At 40.9% G+C, this 17,778-nt stretch overlaps 1 protein-coding gene across 2 annotated transcripts in view; it reads right to left on the bottom strand.

Moving 5' to 3' along the window:
- The window catches only part of ZNF592 (zinc finger protein 592), a 90,747-nt gene that overhangs the window by 3,877 nt on the left and 69,092 nt on the right, over window positions 1-17,778 (bottom strand). For both annotated transcript variants that reach the window (XM_050966786.1, XM_050966785.1), the window contains 3 exons: window positions 10,438-10,713; window positions 8,182-8,294; window positions 2,304-2,439 (listed from right to left, as the gene is read on the bottom strand). In XM_050966786.1, the coding sequence (XP_050822743.1) occupies window positions 2,304-2,439; window positions 8,182-8,294; window positions 10,438-10,713 (525 nt within the window). The remainder of the gene's footprint in view (window positions 1-2,303; window positions 2,440-8,181; window positions 8,295-10,437; window positions 10,714-17,778) is intronic.

A 17,778-nucleotide genomic window follows, 5' to 3' on the forward strand; every position in this document is an offset into this window, starting at 1 on the left:
CTGAACGGCTGCCGACCCCTGTCATAGGGCTTCTCTAGAGACATTGTTAAGGAAAAAACAGCCTGATTTGGTGACCAGCTGGACTGGGAAGTGGAAGAAGCTGAAGATGGCAAAGATGAATGGAAATAGGTAAGGCTGCAGATGAAACCGAATGTAGTCCCACTGAATGCCTTCTAGAATCATTCTCCCCTCAGCTGTGTGACTTCAGGGAAGAAAAACCACTGGAAGCTCAGCCAGCAGGAGCAAAGACAAGCAGCTCAAGCTGAGAACTTGAGACGTGATGACATCATCTGCTCCTGGCAGCTTTATGCAATTTTTACTCCGGACATTTCCTTCCCTCTGCTGATCGGCCGTTTGCTCCAGCTCCCTCTCAGCCTCTCCACTTCAGCCCTCTCCCTACTTCTCTCCCCTTCAGTGTCTCCTCTCATCTCTCTCTGCATCTAATTCCCTCCCAACAAAACCCCACATGGCAAAATTATGAACAAAAGCAAAAGAAACCAACAAAATAACTAGCACTATCATGCTATTTGCATACCATCACTCCATTCATTCTGCTTGTATATTACATCTTTTCCACCAAACCTTTTGTCTGCCCTATCTATTTAGATCTTAACCTCATCAGGACAGGGACTGTCTCTTATTCTGCATTGGTACTGTGCCTAGTACACTAGAGATCTGATCTGAGTTGCAGTCCCTAGGCACTAATGTAATGCAAATAAAAAAACAACTGCAACTACATCTGAGCACAACCCTACCCCAGTTTTTAAGACTGAAACGGTTTAAAAAAATATAATGAAATTGGCTAATAATTTATACAACAAATATAACTAACCCAGCTCTAATTAGGGGAAAAAAGCAACCCTTTCTACTATTGCAGGAATATTAAAAGCATTTTAATAGGAAAAAATAGTCCTTATAAAAATTGAAGTGATGGGAGAAGAAAATAATGAAAAAATTCAAGGTAAGTTATCTGTGGGGAAATAATTTAGAATACAAATATTTAATGGATGGGGGAAACTTGTGTGCGACAACAAAGTAAATTGAACCTGAGACCGCAGTGCTATATGGTTGTGCAAAATAAAATTAAAAGTTCCTGGACTGTGTCTGTCTTAGACTAGAAGGTGTAGACATTAAGGAGACGGAATTAAGAGTGTACGTAGATATAATTAAGATTAATGAGATAAAAATACAGGGACTCTTTAGGCAGAGATCTTAGATTCAGGAGGGGGAGTGCTCCACAATCAAATTCCTGGACTGTGTTTGTGAATATGCACAAGAGAGGTGTACAGGTATTGAGGGGGTTTTGGTGTCTTCTATTGGCTTCTTAATTGATCATTAATGCCAGAAAACATTGAGTTTGTACATTTTAAATACAGAAACATCAGGAAGTAACAGTTATGGCTCATATATCATTCTCAATTCACCCATAGGGCACATACATTTGATATTTTGGATTATTGATTAGACTGCTAAATGTTACTTTACTGAACAGTGTATTCCATGTGGGAAGAGTCACTATCACTATAAATCCATTAATATTTGCTTCCAGAGTTTGAGGTTTTAAAGATCAGCCATTTTTAAGGTGTGACCCATCCCACCTACCAAAAAACAAAAAGGAAAAACAAATGTGAACAACTGTTTATAAAGGTGAGAAAAGGTATTTTACTTATCCTCTAACTTGATTGCTCCTTAAAAATAATTTTAAAATTACTGAACAGATTTTCACAAACTTTCCAGAAAAATTCTACTTTTGGCAAAGCCCTAGTACGGAAAGTTACAGCAGTAAAACAGAATTCTGCTTTTTTCCATTAAAATTATGAAAGAGTGAAAATGGGGTTACAAATTTTGCCTCCCTAATTCTGAGTTTTGGTTCATACACAATACTTCTGGCTGTTCTCTGACCTACACTGTTAACTAAGACAATACTCCTGTAAATAACCCTGGCTGGGTATACTAGTTTCTAGGATATAACTCTATATAAACCCTGTAAGTATATATCGGGGTGGCCAAACTTAATAACCTTCCAAGCTACATACAATAATCTTCAGAAGTTCGAGAGCCACAAGACACGCACAACCTGCCCCAGAGGGCAGTGCCTGCTGGGGCACGGGTCTTGTGCCCTGATGCCCCCTGCGGGGCTAAAGCCCCTAGTATCACCACCCTGCTGCAGGATATAAACTCCAATCTCCCTCTGCAGTCTGGTGGGTGAAGAATTTGCAGGGGGTGGGGTAAGAGGGCTCCACCAGTCACTATTTATAAACAAGTCAAATACATTTATTTTTCAGTACAACCATGTAAATTACTTTTGTTGAGTCACTCTCCGGAGCTTTTGCTTTGGACATCTCGGACAGGTCCGGGTTTTTGATTCCATGCATGAGGCTGATGTGATTCTCCAGCATGGAAGGCTGAGAAAATGTTTGATTTTCGTCTGTGCAGAACCTTAAAAGCATAAAGGAAGAAAGTTACTAGTGAAGTGAAAAGCACATATCTGCTGATTTAATTTCAGGCAGCCTGTTAGTAATGCAGAATTGCGAGCCAGTAAGAAATGTCACTGGCTACAGATAGGTGGTTTTAGTCTCTGAATTATGACTAATCAGATCATTTCAGAAGATGCATGAGTGCTCCATACACTACGTAGCATTATTTATTAGCATCTCTGCCAAAATAATTAATCTACTTAAAGTTAAGTTTGCTACAGTAAGTAATAAAGTAAGATTCCCAAGTATGAAAGATACAGAAATTACAAATAATGAGTATCAGAGGGGTAGCCGTGTTAGTCTGTATCCACAAAAACAAGGAGGAGCCTTGTGGCACGATAATCCATTTTTTTATATTCCAGTAGCAAACTAGAGGCCCCAACTGAGATCAGAGCCCCACTGTGCTAGGTCCTGTACAAACTGTCCCTGCCTCAAAGCATTTACAATTGATAACGATTGGCTGCCATGATGAATTGGAGGAACCATCTGTGCACAGGGTGTATTGTGATGTGAAAATACAACAGTTAATCTGCAAGGCCATGGAGTGTTAGCTCCCACACAAGTTAGGTTGGTCTATACCATATTATACGAATCCCTGGTAATAAAGTAAGATTCCCAAGTAATGTAAGAGTTGAACTGACTTATTTTCCCTGGTTAGCTACGTAGCATTATTTATTAGCATCTCTGCCAAAATAATTAATCTATTTAAAGTTATTTTCCCTGAGTTCTGTTCACTCATGCTAAGCTACATCCCACAGTACCCTGCAATACTACAACTGACCATAAGCCTATAGGAAACTTGTCAAACAAGGTATTTTAATTTTATGTCTTAGTACAAGCTAGGGAGGTTCTTTCACAGACCAGTACCTGGAATCTAGTGTCCAAAACAAAAATAAAGAAAGGTACACAGCAAGTACATTGTGGGGGAGGGATAGCTCAGTGGTTTCAGCTTTGGCCTGCTAAACCCAGGGTTGTGAGTTCAATCCTTGAGGGGGCCATTTAGGGAACTGGGTAAAAATCTGTCTGGGGATTGGTCCTGCTTTGAGCAGGGGGTTGGACTAGATGACCTTCTGAAGTCCCTTCCAACCCTATGATTCTGTGAAGTTAAGGAAATGGGATAAAATGATGGGATGGATTTTAGTGATGGGTAAAGAGTTTTGTAACTTGTAAAATCATCCTATAAATATTCCTAGCTGAAATATGTAACTTTGAGAGCATTCCATCTGTGTAAGATGAGGGAAACAGCGCTGCACAAGACAGCTTCCCAGAGACTGGTATCACATTGAACCTTTTCCCTGTCCTACAGTATTATTGAGTTTTAGCCATAAACCTGACTGATACTGGCTATTTGGTCTCTCGAATATCAGGGTGGATAAAAATCAATTATTTAAAAAAATTAATACATTTTAAAAATGATTTTTTTTATTTAAATCAGATTTTTTTGATAAAATGCATTTTGAGGGGAGAAAGCAATCTAAACAGTTTTAATTAAGATACGTTATAGATCAATGATATCTTATCATGGAATAGGGATTATAAATTCTAATTCTATAGTATGAGACAATATATTCGTGTAATGTTTAAGCAAAGTTTTGTAAATGAGTTCCAATAGTTCATGGATTAGGGACCCAATCTTACCGAGTTCCAGGGGCTTCTGTATAGGTTATTTAGGTTAATCTTTCTATCTGCCCAATGGGGCACAGTCTAGAAGATACCATCAGAGATGCTTAGTTTTGCAGTTCTCAAACTAGATTTGTGTCTCCAGAGATAACATGCTTGTTAACAGCAAAAATGTTTTTAAATAAATAAATAAATAATACAGAGAGGTGAGAAGTAACAGACCTCAATCCTATTATCCTTCTGCACATTTGTGTACACAGAGTCAATCCCTTACCTCTCTCTAAAACAGCAAAGTTTCAAAAAGTTCAATGAACAGAAGATCGTTGGGGGCGGAATAGAGCTGGACAAGGAGAAGAAATCTGGAGATAAATGTGAGAACGTAGGAATACGCAGTAGAAACAAAAGTGAAACTGTTTGAGCAGCATATTCCAGAAGTCTTGAGGTCTTTCTGAGTATAGCCTTCATTGATTTGAGATCTTTCATACCATTCTCTCACTAGAAAGGAAAACCTGTAACGGCAGCAGGCAGTAAAAGAGACCCAGTTTGGGAATATTTTAATGAAGTTCCTCTCCCTGTGGGTAAGACAGACATGCGTGCAAAATGCAAACAGTGCAATAAAGAAATGCAAGACCTGGTTTCCCAAATGAAACATCATCATGAGAAGTGTTCCTTCTCAGGAGAAAGCTGTGTTGATGATGATGAAAGCAACAGGTCTGTACATGCAGGTTCTTCGGGCTGGTAAACTTTTTATTTCATACTTCTTCCTTAAGGACTGCCTGTCTTCCTTCTGAACTATTCTTGAATTCTCATGTTTGAGCAAAAAATATAGTTATTTCTCTACGGTACTATCATTTTAGATGCAGTTGTGATAAAAAATAAATAGCTGAAATAGGCAGATCTTCCTTTTACAATTTCACCTTTAAAGTAGTACTGAGTGTCAGTCAATGCAATGAGTAATACTAAATGAGCAATATGGTAATAATAGTTAAATAACTGCATTGACTTATTTTGTTTAGGAGTATCCATCCTCAACATACAGGATTCTGAAGACTGTCCACCTTCAAGATCACCATCATTTGCTATAGTTTCAGAGTTATCTGCCAATGATAGCGTTTCAGTCACATTATGTATGTCACATAGCCACAGTACATCACTTGTAGCAAAAAGGAAAAAAGATCTCCATCATGCAGAAACAACCACAGATAAGTTTGTGATAAGAATCAGCAGATTACAAAAAGAGGTAATTGATGAAAAAATCCCTCCCCCCCCCTTTTTTTTGGGGGCAACAGACTTTCCTTTCTGTATAACTGAGAACCCACACTTCATTAACACGGTTCAGTCATTAAGACCAGGATACAGTCAACCCACCAGAGCAGATGTCGCAGGCAAATTGCTGGATAAAGCGTATGAAAGAGAAATTGAGCAGTGTGCAAAAGGTCTAGAGGGTGAAACTGTTAACCTGAGTCTTGATGGGTGGAGCAATGTCCACAATGATCCTGTTGTATGTGCTTGTGTGACAACAGAAGAAGGGAGTGTTTTCCTAATAGAAACAATTGATACACCAGGAAATCCACACACAGCAGAATACTTACAAGTAGCAGCAGTAAAAGCTATAACAAACTATGAAAAAATATTCACATGTCTGGTATGCAGCTTGGTCACAGACAATGCTGCAAATGTATCCAAGATGAGAAGAAATTATTTAGAAGAGAGTCCCAAGCTACTAACATATGGTTGCCGTGCTCATTTGATGCACCTCCTAGCCAAAGACTTCAGTGTTCCAGAAATAAAGGGCTAACATTGAAAATACAAAATACTTCTGTAACAAACACTTTGCAGCAGATGCTCCGAAAAAAGTGGGAGGAATCAAGCTACTCTCCCACAAGACATGCGATGGAACTCAGTAGCGGACTGTTTTGAGTACTATATCAAGAACTGGCCTAATCTGATGACAGTTTGTGAACAAAATCGTGAAAAAATAGATGGCACCATCACAGCCAAAGTTCTCAACATTGGGCTTAAGAGAAATGTTGAACACATGCTGAGTACCCTGAAGCCTATTTCTGTAGTCTCGAACAAAATGCCCGGAAATAGCTGCTTTATTGCTGACGCTGTTGAAATTTGGAAGGAACTAAGTGAGATCTTAACAAGAGAAATAAGCAATGACAGAGTTAAATTACAAGCATTAAAAAAACAAAAACGAATGGGACAAACATGGTTGCCAGCTCATTTTCTTGCAAATAGTCTCAATACTCATTACCACGGTCAAACCTTAACTGCTGAATAAGAGGAGCTGGCTATGACATGGACATCCAGCAATCATCCCTCCATAATGCCAACTATAAAGGTGAACCATTCAAGAAATATGTTTGCTGATGATTTTTTTAAAGAAAGTCACACCAGTGAACTGGTGGAAGTCACTTAAGCACTTGGATTCAGAGACTGTTGAAGTGATAATCTCACTTTTAACAGCAGTAGCTTCTTCTGCTGGTGTAGAAAGAATATTTTCTCCCTTTGGACTAATTCATTCCAAACTGAAAAATCGTTTGGGACCTAAAAAAGCAGGAAAGCTTGTTCTTCTTTTCCAGATTATAAACAAACAGGAAAATGAAGGTGAAGACAACTGAGTTAGCTGCAGAAGCCAATACTGTAAATTGGTCATGTTGAGCTGGCTGACATAATCAATATTTTTTTTTAATATTTCATTAAACTATTTTAGTTAAAAAGAATTTTAACAAAAATAAACCTGGTTTTAAAAAACAAACATTTAACTAAATTCAAAAATTCACATGCTTTTTTGGTTAAAAATATTATATGTTTGCTGTTGAAGAAAAAAATCCAGAATATTTAAATTGTTTTAGTTAAATAAAACAAATTTAAATGCCTGTCTGGTGATGTTCTCCTTCTAATTCAGCATGGCAAGAAAATCCTACAAATATTAATGATTAGTCTGTTGAATTAGAGATAGTTCACCTCCCAATGACTACATAAATATCTGCGTCAATTACCTTTGGTAAATGAAATAACCAAAACAATCATTCATTTTCTGATATAGCTGTAAAACTAATCTGAAAAGTTTTCAAAATAAATCACTTAAACATATAGTGTGTACCTTCTAAAAATGAAACCTACATCTCTCTCTGAGTTGAGAAGAATATGTATTAAGGTTATAAAAACCAGCAAGAATGCACTTTTATGTAGAAATCCATGATTAAATCAAGTCTTCCTGACTAGTGATTTAAATCATGATTGAAATCATGATTTCAATCAATCAGACTTAAATCAAATCTAATCTGCTGAATACATTTCATAATGAACCAAAGGGTGGCCAAGCAATTGACCATACAATTTATCAACAGGAGAATCAGGCCCAGTGTTTCACTGGCCATTCTGCTGGTGTGTGAGACTGTACTCTCAGATACACCTACAGAACTCAGTTTTAAACCTCACCCCAAGTCTCCAAGAAAATTGCAATCAAAAAGTCACTCATGTCTAACCTATTCCTCCTCTTATTCTCCCTCCAGTGTAACTGGAGAAAATAAACAAGGAAGTGTTATTTACTCCTACTCATAACACAAAAACTAGGGGTCACCAAATAAAATTAATAGGCAGCAGGTTTAAAACAAACAAAAGGAAGTATTTCTGCACACACTGTACAGTCAACCTATGGAATTCTTTGCCAGAGGATGTTGTGATGGCCAAGACTATAACAGGGTTCAAAAAAGAACTAGATAAATTAATGGAGGATAGGTCCATCAATGGCTATTAGCCAGGATGTGCAGGGATGGTGTCCCTATCCTCTGTTTGCCCAAAGCTCGGAACGGGTGACAGAGGATGGATCATTTGATGGTTACCTGTTTTGTTCATTCCCCTGGGGCACCTGGCATTGGCCACTGTTGGAAGACAGGATACTGAGCTAGAAGGACCTTTGGTCTGACCTTGTAGAGCCATTCTTACGTTATGTTCTTATATAATTTACATTCCAGAGTAGAGAGGAACCAGACATGATCTAATACAAAGGGCTTTAAACACGAAAGATGGACTAATCTGTGGGAAAGCTTGGAAAGCAGTGTTGGGTACTCACCAGCATGTATAAACTTTCTTTGCTGTGTCATGATTATTGCGAATGTGTCTGCCCAGACTGCTGAAGTCGTTGAACGAATGCTCACACTGCCGACAGGGATATCTCTTCACAGACTAGCAGAAGAACAGAAACATCTTTTAACAACAGAAGCCAGCTAGCTTCTTTTGTCTACTTGACTCAAATGAAGGGATGAATAGCAAGAGAGCAGCACAGTGCCTATCCCCAGAGAGAAATCCCTGAGGTACCTCAAAAGAACAATTTCAAGATTTTTGGGATCCCCAAATTAGCCAGCCTGAAAGTGGGCTGTCATCATTGATCTCAACTTTAAACAGGTAAAGATCGGAAGCAGCTCGGGAACAATCTTGCTCTTTTAAAAAATAATAATAATGTATAATTAATTACTTCTGCTACTGGGTACTAATCTAACTCTCTTCACTTCTTGGTGACTGGAAGAAACCCCCTCTCTCTTCAGGAGCATGAGGATGAATGGATTACAGTTTCCTCCTTAAGAACAGAAGACCGCCCTTACTGCTGAAGGAGGAAGATCTGGTATAACTAGAAGATCTGTAGGGATAGGAGACCATTATCTGCAAGCCGAGACAGCCACCTTGGAGTCAGGAGAAAAAGTCCTTGATAGAAAAAGAGGCTGACTTCACAATAGGATCCTATATGAAATTAATCCACTGACCACCACCGCACTCCTGTGCCCATCCTACACCCAGTCCTCTCAGAACTATGTACTTCTCTGGTCCCCACCAGCTCTTTGTGCTAATGCTAGGAGCGGAGAAGGAAAAGTATTAAGTATCACCTTCTCCTGTCTCCTCCCTTCTCAGAGCAGGGTATGAAAGCAGGCACTGGCAAGACTCAAAACCACCTACTCATTTTCTTCTCCCAACAGCAGCACCAGGAAAAACAGAAGGCCCTAGGTAGCATTAGCAGCACACTATGAGCCATATTAATTAATGACTCCAAATCCCTCAATACATTTGTTTTCTATCTGGCATCCTTCACGGTGTACATGGGATTACACCCTTGTTACCAGCTGCATTTGCCAGAGTTAAATCTCATCACGTACATGCATTAGCTCATTTCTAAAAAAATAAAAAAAAATCTTCAGTACTTAATGAGTACTTTCATTGTCCCATTTGATAAACACAATGTGGGGAATCTACCACTCTCATCTTTCCCCTTCTTGTATTTGTGAAATGGGACAATTCAGACTTTCATGGCTGCTGTTCACAGGGCTCCAGTTACGTGTGACTCAACACATTCATGACTCAAGTACATTTACCCTGAGGTATTAAGAGTTTGGCTGTACATGAAAACCTGGCCTATGTTTTGTCAATGAGCTGGTGGTAGCCCTGAAAAGCCCATTCTGACACCAATCTGTGCAAAAACCCATGTCAATGCAACACAAGATTTTAGGCATAAAACAGTCAGAAAATTCAGATTTATGGTTCCTACAGCAACCTCACCTCTGCATCTTGCACAAATTCATTACAACAGAGTCTCTCAGGGTTAGATACCTAACAGCACACAATTCTCCATACTATTTAGCAAATAATGAATCATCATAATCAAAGAAGTGCCTTTTCCCCTTCATCTTTAAATGCATATCGATGGAGTCCAGTCTCTATCTAAACTACAGTGTTGCTTCCAATTACTTTTACTCAAATTGCTATCTATGTTGTGCCGAGTTGGTTAACAGAGTGGAACTGCTATTGTCATGGCCAGATCATGGTGCTAAGCGAAGAGTATTGACAGCTGCTGAGGGAAACCACAAACACAATCCAACAGCAATCAATACAAAACCTGGAATCCAAGCCAGTGTAGCTGTCATACCAGTGACTGGGAACAGATACAGCTCTCCATTCACTTACCAAAGTATGTGGAAAAGGAAACTGGATGTGACATGCAGTGAGGGAAGGAGCAGAGGAAAGGGTGACGTGCCAAAGTATAAATGATACTGTTCAAGAAGATCCAATATGCTTGCAGCAGGTCAGGTCAATGTTTTGTTTCTGGCTATGCTCTCACTCCAAAAGCGCTGGTGAACAGCTACTGGGTTTCTATTTGATAGAACTATTAGTCATTAATATTTCGATTGCCAAAAGCTTATAAATAGGAAGAAATATGCCTGAAATACTTAGTCCTGCCTAATACTTAATCCTGCCTTGAGTGCGGGGGACTGGATTAGATGACCTCTTGAGGACCCTTCCAGTTCTATGATTCCATGAAAGGTTTCATTTGGCTCCTTACCTTTCCATGGATTTTCTTCATATGAGACACATAGTTTTCCCGATCAGGGTTCCATTGTGAACACTCCCTACAAGTCCAACCAACACTTTTTAAGATGGGTTTTGATTCTGAGTTGTGTTCCACTCTTGTGTCCTTCCTTGGCAAAGCGGTATGGGAAGTACCATTGGCTACTGACAACTCCTTTGGTGGTGTAAGAACTTGACTGCTGGATGTTGTCTGAGGCTTCGGTCGAAGGTTAGAGACATCCTCAGGATATGGGGGGACCCCATGAACAGCCTGATTAATAATAAGGGAATTGAGAATCAGAATCAAATATAGTTCAAACAACATAGCACTGAGGTACTCCTAAATCGCCACCAAGCTTCTGCCCCTGAAATAGGCTAGAAAGATCTGTCTGACAGAAGAGTTGTTCGAGTAGCATTGCTAATAATTTATGATAATACAACACTTCTATATTTGGCTCCCCATCTTGAGATCTTTAACATGCCTTACAAACAACAATAAATTAATCCCCACTACCCTGCTAGATAGGTCAGTGTTGTTATACCATTTTTAATATGAGAAAATTTAGGCACATAGAACTGCAGTGACTAGAGTGCAGAGCCAGTAAAAGAACCCGGATCTCATAACTCCCAGTCTTGTGCCTTAATCATTCATTAAAAGACACAAAAGGTCTTAAAAATTGATTCCATTATCTAATGAGTAAGCAAAACCACTTTACAATAGTTAGCTAACAGTACAAACACCATTTGGAAAGATCGTTAAGTGGTCTGCCGAAACCCTCAGCAATTTTCAAGTGGTCTGCAGAAAAAAAAGTTTGAGAACCACTGCCATACAGTATGAACAATCTTGAACAACTTGCCAGGTGCATTATGGGTCTGGGGATTTGCCATTTCCCATGCAACGTTATGAACCAATACATACAAAATATGATGACCAAACCCCTTCTTTATATGTAAATGTAATGTACAAGGAACATAAACACAGAAAATATGAAATGCCAGTAGACATAGATGTTTCTAAATGGAATAGGTTTCCCACTTTTCAATCTGTCCTCATTAGCTCTTTAAAATCTTCCCTCTTAGTTACATATGAAGTATTTAAAACATTTACACTTTTCTGCTTCAATTTAAAACAACTGCCCCAACCACAATTTTTTTTTTAAATACCTTGTCTCAATAGACAGAACAAACAACAGATGAGGTGTACCTTGCTGTAGTATTACCTGATCTACCTAAAAATGTCAGTGCTGTAAAAAGAGAGGTTACCAATCTTGTCTAGTAACTGGAGTTCTTTGAGACGTGTGGTCCCTGGATAGTATTCCACTGTGAGGGTATGCATGTCTTCCATGCACCTGAGACAGGAAGATTTTTGCATGCAGTGTCTGTAAGGCTTTGTCTATACTGGCAAGCAAAAGGCAAAAACTTTTTGTTGTTCAGGAGCTGTTAAATAAACACAAAAACAAAAGTATTGTTGACGAAAAGCGCTGGTGTGAATAGCTCTTTGTCAGCAGGAGCGCTCTCTTGCCAACAATGCTAATGCCGCTCATTGGGGGTGGAAATTTTTGTTGAGAAGAGAGCTCTCTCCTGCTGACAAACAGCGGCTATCCTGCATGCCTTTTAGCAGCATGGCTGTAACAGCACAGTTGTGTTGCTAAAAGTTGTGTAGTGTAGACATAGCTTTAGTCTATACCCACGCTCCTCCTCTCCTCATGCTCTGGACTGAGGGCAGAAGGGGTGATGTGAACCAACAGCCATCTACCACAAGTAAGTACAGAACCTAAAGCAGACAAAAAGAAGGGCGGGTAGTGAAATACAGATAGTGATCACAGAACTCAAAAACTCCACTTACTATAAAAGGTAAATATTGCTGCTTCTGTGAGTGCCATTCCCTATGTGTATTCCACTGTGGATGACTGACAAGCAGAGCCCATTGAGGAGAAGGTGTGAGAACCTACGTGGTACTGATGACTCAAGGACCACCGACCGAAAGCATGCATCAGCTGCAGAGTCTTAGATAGTGCATAAATGTCTTGTGAAGGCATGTATAGAGCTCCATACTGTTGCCTTACAGATATCAATGAGTCACACTTCATGAAGTGAGGCTAGGGACGCTGCCTTGACTCTGGTAGAGTGGGCCCTCACACCTTGAAGGGGAGGGGTATCAGCTGACTGATAGAGTAGAATACAGCTTGAAATCCACTTTGAAAATCTCAGTGAAGAGATCACTTGTCCCTTCAACCATTCTGCCAATCCAGGCAATTTTCTAAATGAATTTGTTCTTGGTAAGTAAATGCCAATGCCCAGCACCCAGGGAAAAAGTCTCTTCTCCTTCCTTCACTAGTCACAAGTGGCTTGGCAAAGAGAGGTGTATTGTCTGGTTTAGATGAAAGGCTGATGAATTCTGGGTGTAATCTCAATAAATCTTTTCCTTATGGAAAATTGTGTAAGCTGGAGCAGCCATAAAGTCTCCTAGTTCTCCAACCCTTCTAGGTGACCTGATGGCCACTAGAATGGAGACTTTCATAGATAGATAAGACAGCAAACATGTCAGCAATGGTTCAAACAGTTACTCACTTAATGCTGAGAGAACCAAGTTAAGATCCCATGTGGGAGCACATTTAGTTTCAGAAGGGAAGATTCTAAATGTGATGCTTTAGAAAATGTACAGTTGCTCGATGGGTGAAAATGAATAGTTATCAAGGGAAGTGGCAGGCACTAACTGCTGCTAACTGCAATCATAGGAAGCTAAGGGAAAGACCTGAGGTCTTCAGGGTTAGTAGACAGTCTAGAATAGTGGGAGTGTCCAGCTCATCTGGAGATATCTGTTGATGCTGAACCCAAATAGAACATCTCTGCTTAGCTAAGCAGAATTTTTGGTGGATTCTTTCCTGCAATTAAAGATGGCTTGAATTGCTATTGAACATGTCTGCTGTAGGTTCAATGCCCATTTACGTATCAACCCTTGAGGTAGAGAGACTCCAGATTAGGATGTCTGATCTTGCCCCTGTCCTGTCTGTGTCAAGAGGTCTGGGAAAGATTGGATACTGATGGGTGGGTGTGCTGATGGCTGGAGAAAGTTGGGAAACCAATACTGTCTAGGTCATCTGAGAATAAGAAGGATGACCGCTGCCCTATTCTGCAGAATCTTCCTGAGGGCTTGAGATAAGAGAGGAATGGTGGGAAAGGCATACCTTAAGGGTCCCACCGACTAGATTAGAAAGGCATCCTCTTTGGAGTCCTGACGTTGCACCCCTCTGGCGCACTTTATCTTAGATTTCCTGTTTTCTCATGACTGTGATCCTAACAGCATCCTCGTGCAAGAGGGCTAGGGACTCTTATATCTGGTAGTGAGTTTCAGCTGGCCTGACCAGTTCAGTGTACCCCAACTCATTAATATCATTACCTATATTTAAAAGGAAGCTAATAACATTGTATATACTCATTCATTAGCCTGTTCGTTTATAAGCTGACCCCCCAAGACGGTTAGGTAAAAATAGCAAAAACTGTATGACCCTTTCATAAGCCAACCCTATATTTCAGGGGTGGGCAAACTTTGGCTCCTGACCCGTTAGGGTAAGCCTCTAGTGTGCCTGGATATTTTGTTTACCTGGAGCGTTCACAGGCACAGAGCCCCTCAGCTCCATTGGCTGGGAACGGTGAACCACGGCCACAGGGAGCTGAGAGGCTCCATGCCTGTGAACACTCCAGGTAAACAAAACAACAATGTATTAGATATTCAATTCAATGATTCCATAGAGCTTAAAATCATCAAATTTTGGTGTAGACCCATTTATAAGCCAACCTCCGCTCTTTGCTGTATCACTTTACCAAAAATATTCGGCTTATGAATAAGTATATATGGTACTTATTAATATTACTGTGTGGTGTATGTACAGAGGACAAATTCAAAATTACAAACATATTGGGAATTACGTTCTTAAAGTGTCTCTGCCAGGCAAGGCTGAAGTTACCCCATCCTACATAAACGAATGTGGTTCTGCCACCTTGAAGGTACATTGAGAGACAATGGGAATGTATTTACACAAAAGGTAAACAAAACCATGAAGTCAACAAGGGGAGGAGATAACCACTCAGCTTCATTGCAGGGGGAAGAGATTGCAAGAACAGGTCAACTTGCATTTTAGCAAACACCAGCTGGGGAAGAAACCAGCATGGAATTTCCTTCACCATGAGACTCAATATCCTTCCTCACAGCTTGAATTAACCTTACTTTGGGGGGTAACTTTCAGAAGAATCCATTTCAGAGGTGCACTGGACTATAAAAGAGAACGGCAAAGAACCCCAAGTTGCCTTTTATCTAAGACAAGAAGAACCAAGCACTCTGGACTTTGTGGGAGAAGTAATTGTAAATAGGGAACTGTTAAAACGCATTCCAGTGGGGTCATACAGGGTTCGGTTATTGGCCCTATATTACTTCATATTTTTATCAGTGTCCTGGAAGAATATTAAATAATCACTGATAACATTTGCAGATGACACAAAAATCGGCAGAGTGGTAAATAATGAAGGGGACATGTCACTGATTCAGAATGATCTGGATCCCCTTGTAAAAAGGGTGCAACCAAACAATATGCATTGTAATATGGCTGAATATAAATGTGGGAGCAATGAATGTAGGCCATATTTACAGAATGGGAAGCAGTGACTCTGAAAAAGATTTGGGTTTGTGGTGGATAATCAGCTGAGCCAGTGTGATGCTCCCAGGGTAATGGTGGGCCAAATAGCTAAAGCAAACATGGGCTGGATAGATGGGAATCTGGAGTAGGAATAGAAAGGTTATTTTACTTCTGTGTTTGGCACTGGTGCAAAAGCTGCTGGAATACTGGGTCCAGTTCTGATGCCCACATTTAAGAAGGATGTTAATAAGCTGGAGAGGGTTCAGAGAAGAGCCACAAGAATGATTAAAGCAATAGAAAGCCTGCTTTGTAGTGATTGAATTCCTTGAGTCTGTCTGTCTATCTTGACAAAGAGAAGATTAAGAGGTGACTGGATTACAGTCTCTGAGCACCTATGTGGGGAACAATTATTTAATAACAAGCACTTCAATCTTGCAGAAAAAGCTCTAACATGATTCAATGGCTGGAAGTTTAAGCTAGACAAATTCAACCTTGAAATAAGGTGTAAATTTTTAAACAGTGAGAGTAACTAACCATTGGAACAACACAAAGCATCATGGTGGATTCTCCATCACTGACAGTTTTAAAATCAAGATTGGATGTTTTTCTAAAAGATTGATCTAGGACTTATTTTGGGGAAATTCTATGGCCTGTGTTATATACAAGGTCAGATAAGATGCGCACAATGGTTCCAAGGCCAGAAGGGATCTATGGAGATGTCGATACTCCTGTTAGGACTGGTAGTATTGCTAGATCTGGTTCTTCCCCCTCCCCTTCCATGGGCTGCTGAGAGAGCTCTGGCTAATCTCCGGGGGGGGGGGGGGGGGGGAGAGAGAAAGGGAAGGATGGATGGTGAGATTCAGGATATTGTAGTATGGATCCCATAGTCCCTTGTAAAACCAGTGAGAGGGATCCAATATAGGTTTGAAAAGATCTTCAAGGCATAGTTTAAAAACAGTCCTGGGGGGAAGGGTACTGCATCTTAGGAGGTCACGATAGGGCCTAGAGCAGGGATTGGCATGCAGTCTGCCAGGGAAATCCACTGGTGGGCCAGGATGGTTTATTTACCTGCAGCGTCTGCAGGTTCAGCCTATTGCAGCTCCCACTGGCCGCAGTTCGCCATTCCAGGACAATGAGGGCTGCGGGAAGCAACGGCCAGCACATCCCTCGGCCCATGCTGCTTCCCGCAGCCCTCATTGGCCTCGAATGGTGAACCAGGGCCAGAGGGAGCTGCGATCGGCCGAACCTTTGGACACTGCAGGTAAACAAACGGTCCCGGCCCGCCAGTGAATTTCCGTGATGGGCCACATGCCAAAGGCTGCCGATCCCTGGCCTAGAGGATCCAGCCCCTTCTATCTGGGATGATATCTCTTAATGGAAACGAAGTCAGTTCTTCCCCCGTGTAAAATTCCCCAGAAGAGGAAAATGTAGGCTCCAGTTAAAGTGGCTGTGCTACCAGAACCATCATTGTAGAAATACCCTGACTGGTAGGAAGAACTTCTCTCGTAGCATTCATGGACCAATGGTGTTAGAATCTACCTTGTAAGGACCAGGCCCAATAGTAGGCAATGTTCTAGATCTAGAAGGATAATATTCTCTGAAGTGATGTACCTATTGCCAGTCATCGGTGTGAAGAGTCTTCTCCTTGTGTTCCTTTGAAGCTGGCATGGAAAGGCCCTTGGAAAACAGTGTTTCATTATGAAAGCATATGGATAAAAATGGAGCATGAGGTTCTCAGGTGTCCCCTGCTGGTACTGGTGGTTGTCCAAGCCTCGGCTCGTGTCTCTCCTCGCTCGGTACCAATGGTTCTACTCCTGTCAACAGTGTCAATGCAGAGGCATCTTTAATTTTTGGAACCTCCGGGTTGTTACCATGACCCCTATGGGCTCTTGAGCCTTCTGGAACCAGACGTGAAGTGTTACCTGATTTAGAAGGTGTCGGGTTCACAGCCCTCCTCTTAAGAGTGGGATTTCTCTTTAGGCTTCTGAAAGTGCTCCCTACCTTCATAGTAAGCCCGGAAAAGTATTGGCGCTACCTTTCCTTGCCGCTGTATTAGATGTGCGAGAGCTAGACCTTGCCCAGTATACAAGATGGTATTTGCCTGGTCTGGATTAAACTGATGCTTCATAGTATTCTCCATTAGATGTCTCCTACATCTGAACTCCTGTTGATTGGGAAAGAAGCAGATGATATCGCATTCAGGTATGAGCTTTTCCAAGACAGAAGAGGCTCCCCTCAAGGTCGTTGTTTACCAAGATGAATTGGGCAGGAAATGCTGTTCTTGAAGGTCAGATTCCTGGGCATAATCTGCATTCCATACCCGGGGTGGGAGGGAGTAGAAGGAGGCAGATAGGAGCTGTTCCAAATTCTAACTAACCAAAATAACTCAAACTAATACTTACCTAACAAAAGGCTTTATTTTACAATATTTACAGATTCAGAGTTGGAGGGGCAGTTCTGGGGACACTGGAGGGTTCCATCTCAGATCATGTGGGGGCAGAAAGGAACTGGCAGCATGGCCCCACTTAAACCAGAGCACGAGGAGAGAAAAAGCACAGGGGTAGACCAAAGACAAGTCCCACCAACAGCGAGCAAAAAGCTTGAGTTTCAGGTGCATGGAGCACATGTGTACCCCCACAGTGGAATATACAAAGGGACCAGCACTTGAAGGAGTACTGTGTCCAATTCTGGGTGCCACACTT

Source organism: Gopherus flavomarginatus, chromosome 9, assembly GCF_025201925.1.
Source record: "Gopherus flavomarginatus isolate rGopFla2 chromosome 9, rGopFla2.mat.asm, whole genome shotgun sequence".
NCBI lineage: Eukaryota > Metazoa > Chordata > Testudines > Testudinidae > Gopherus > Gopherus flavomarginatus.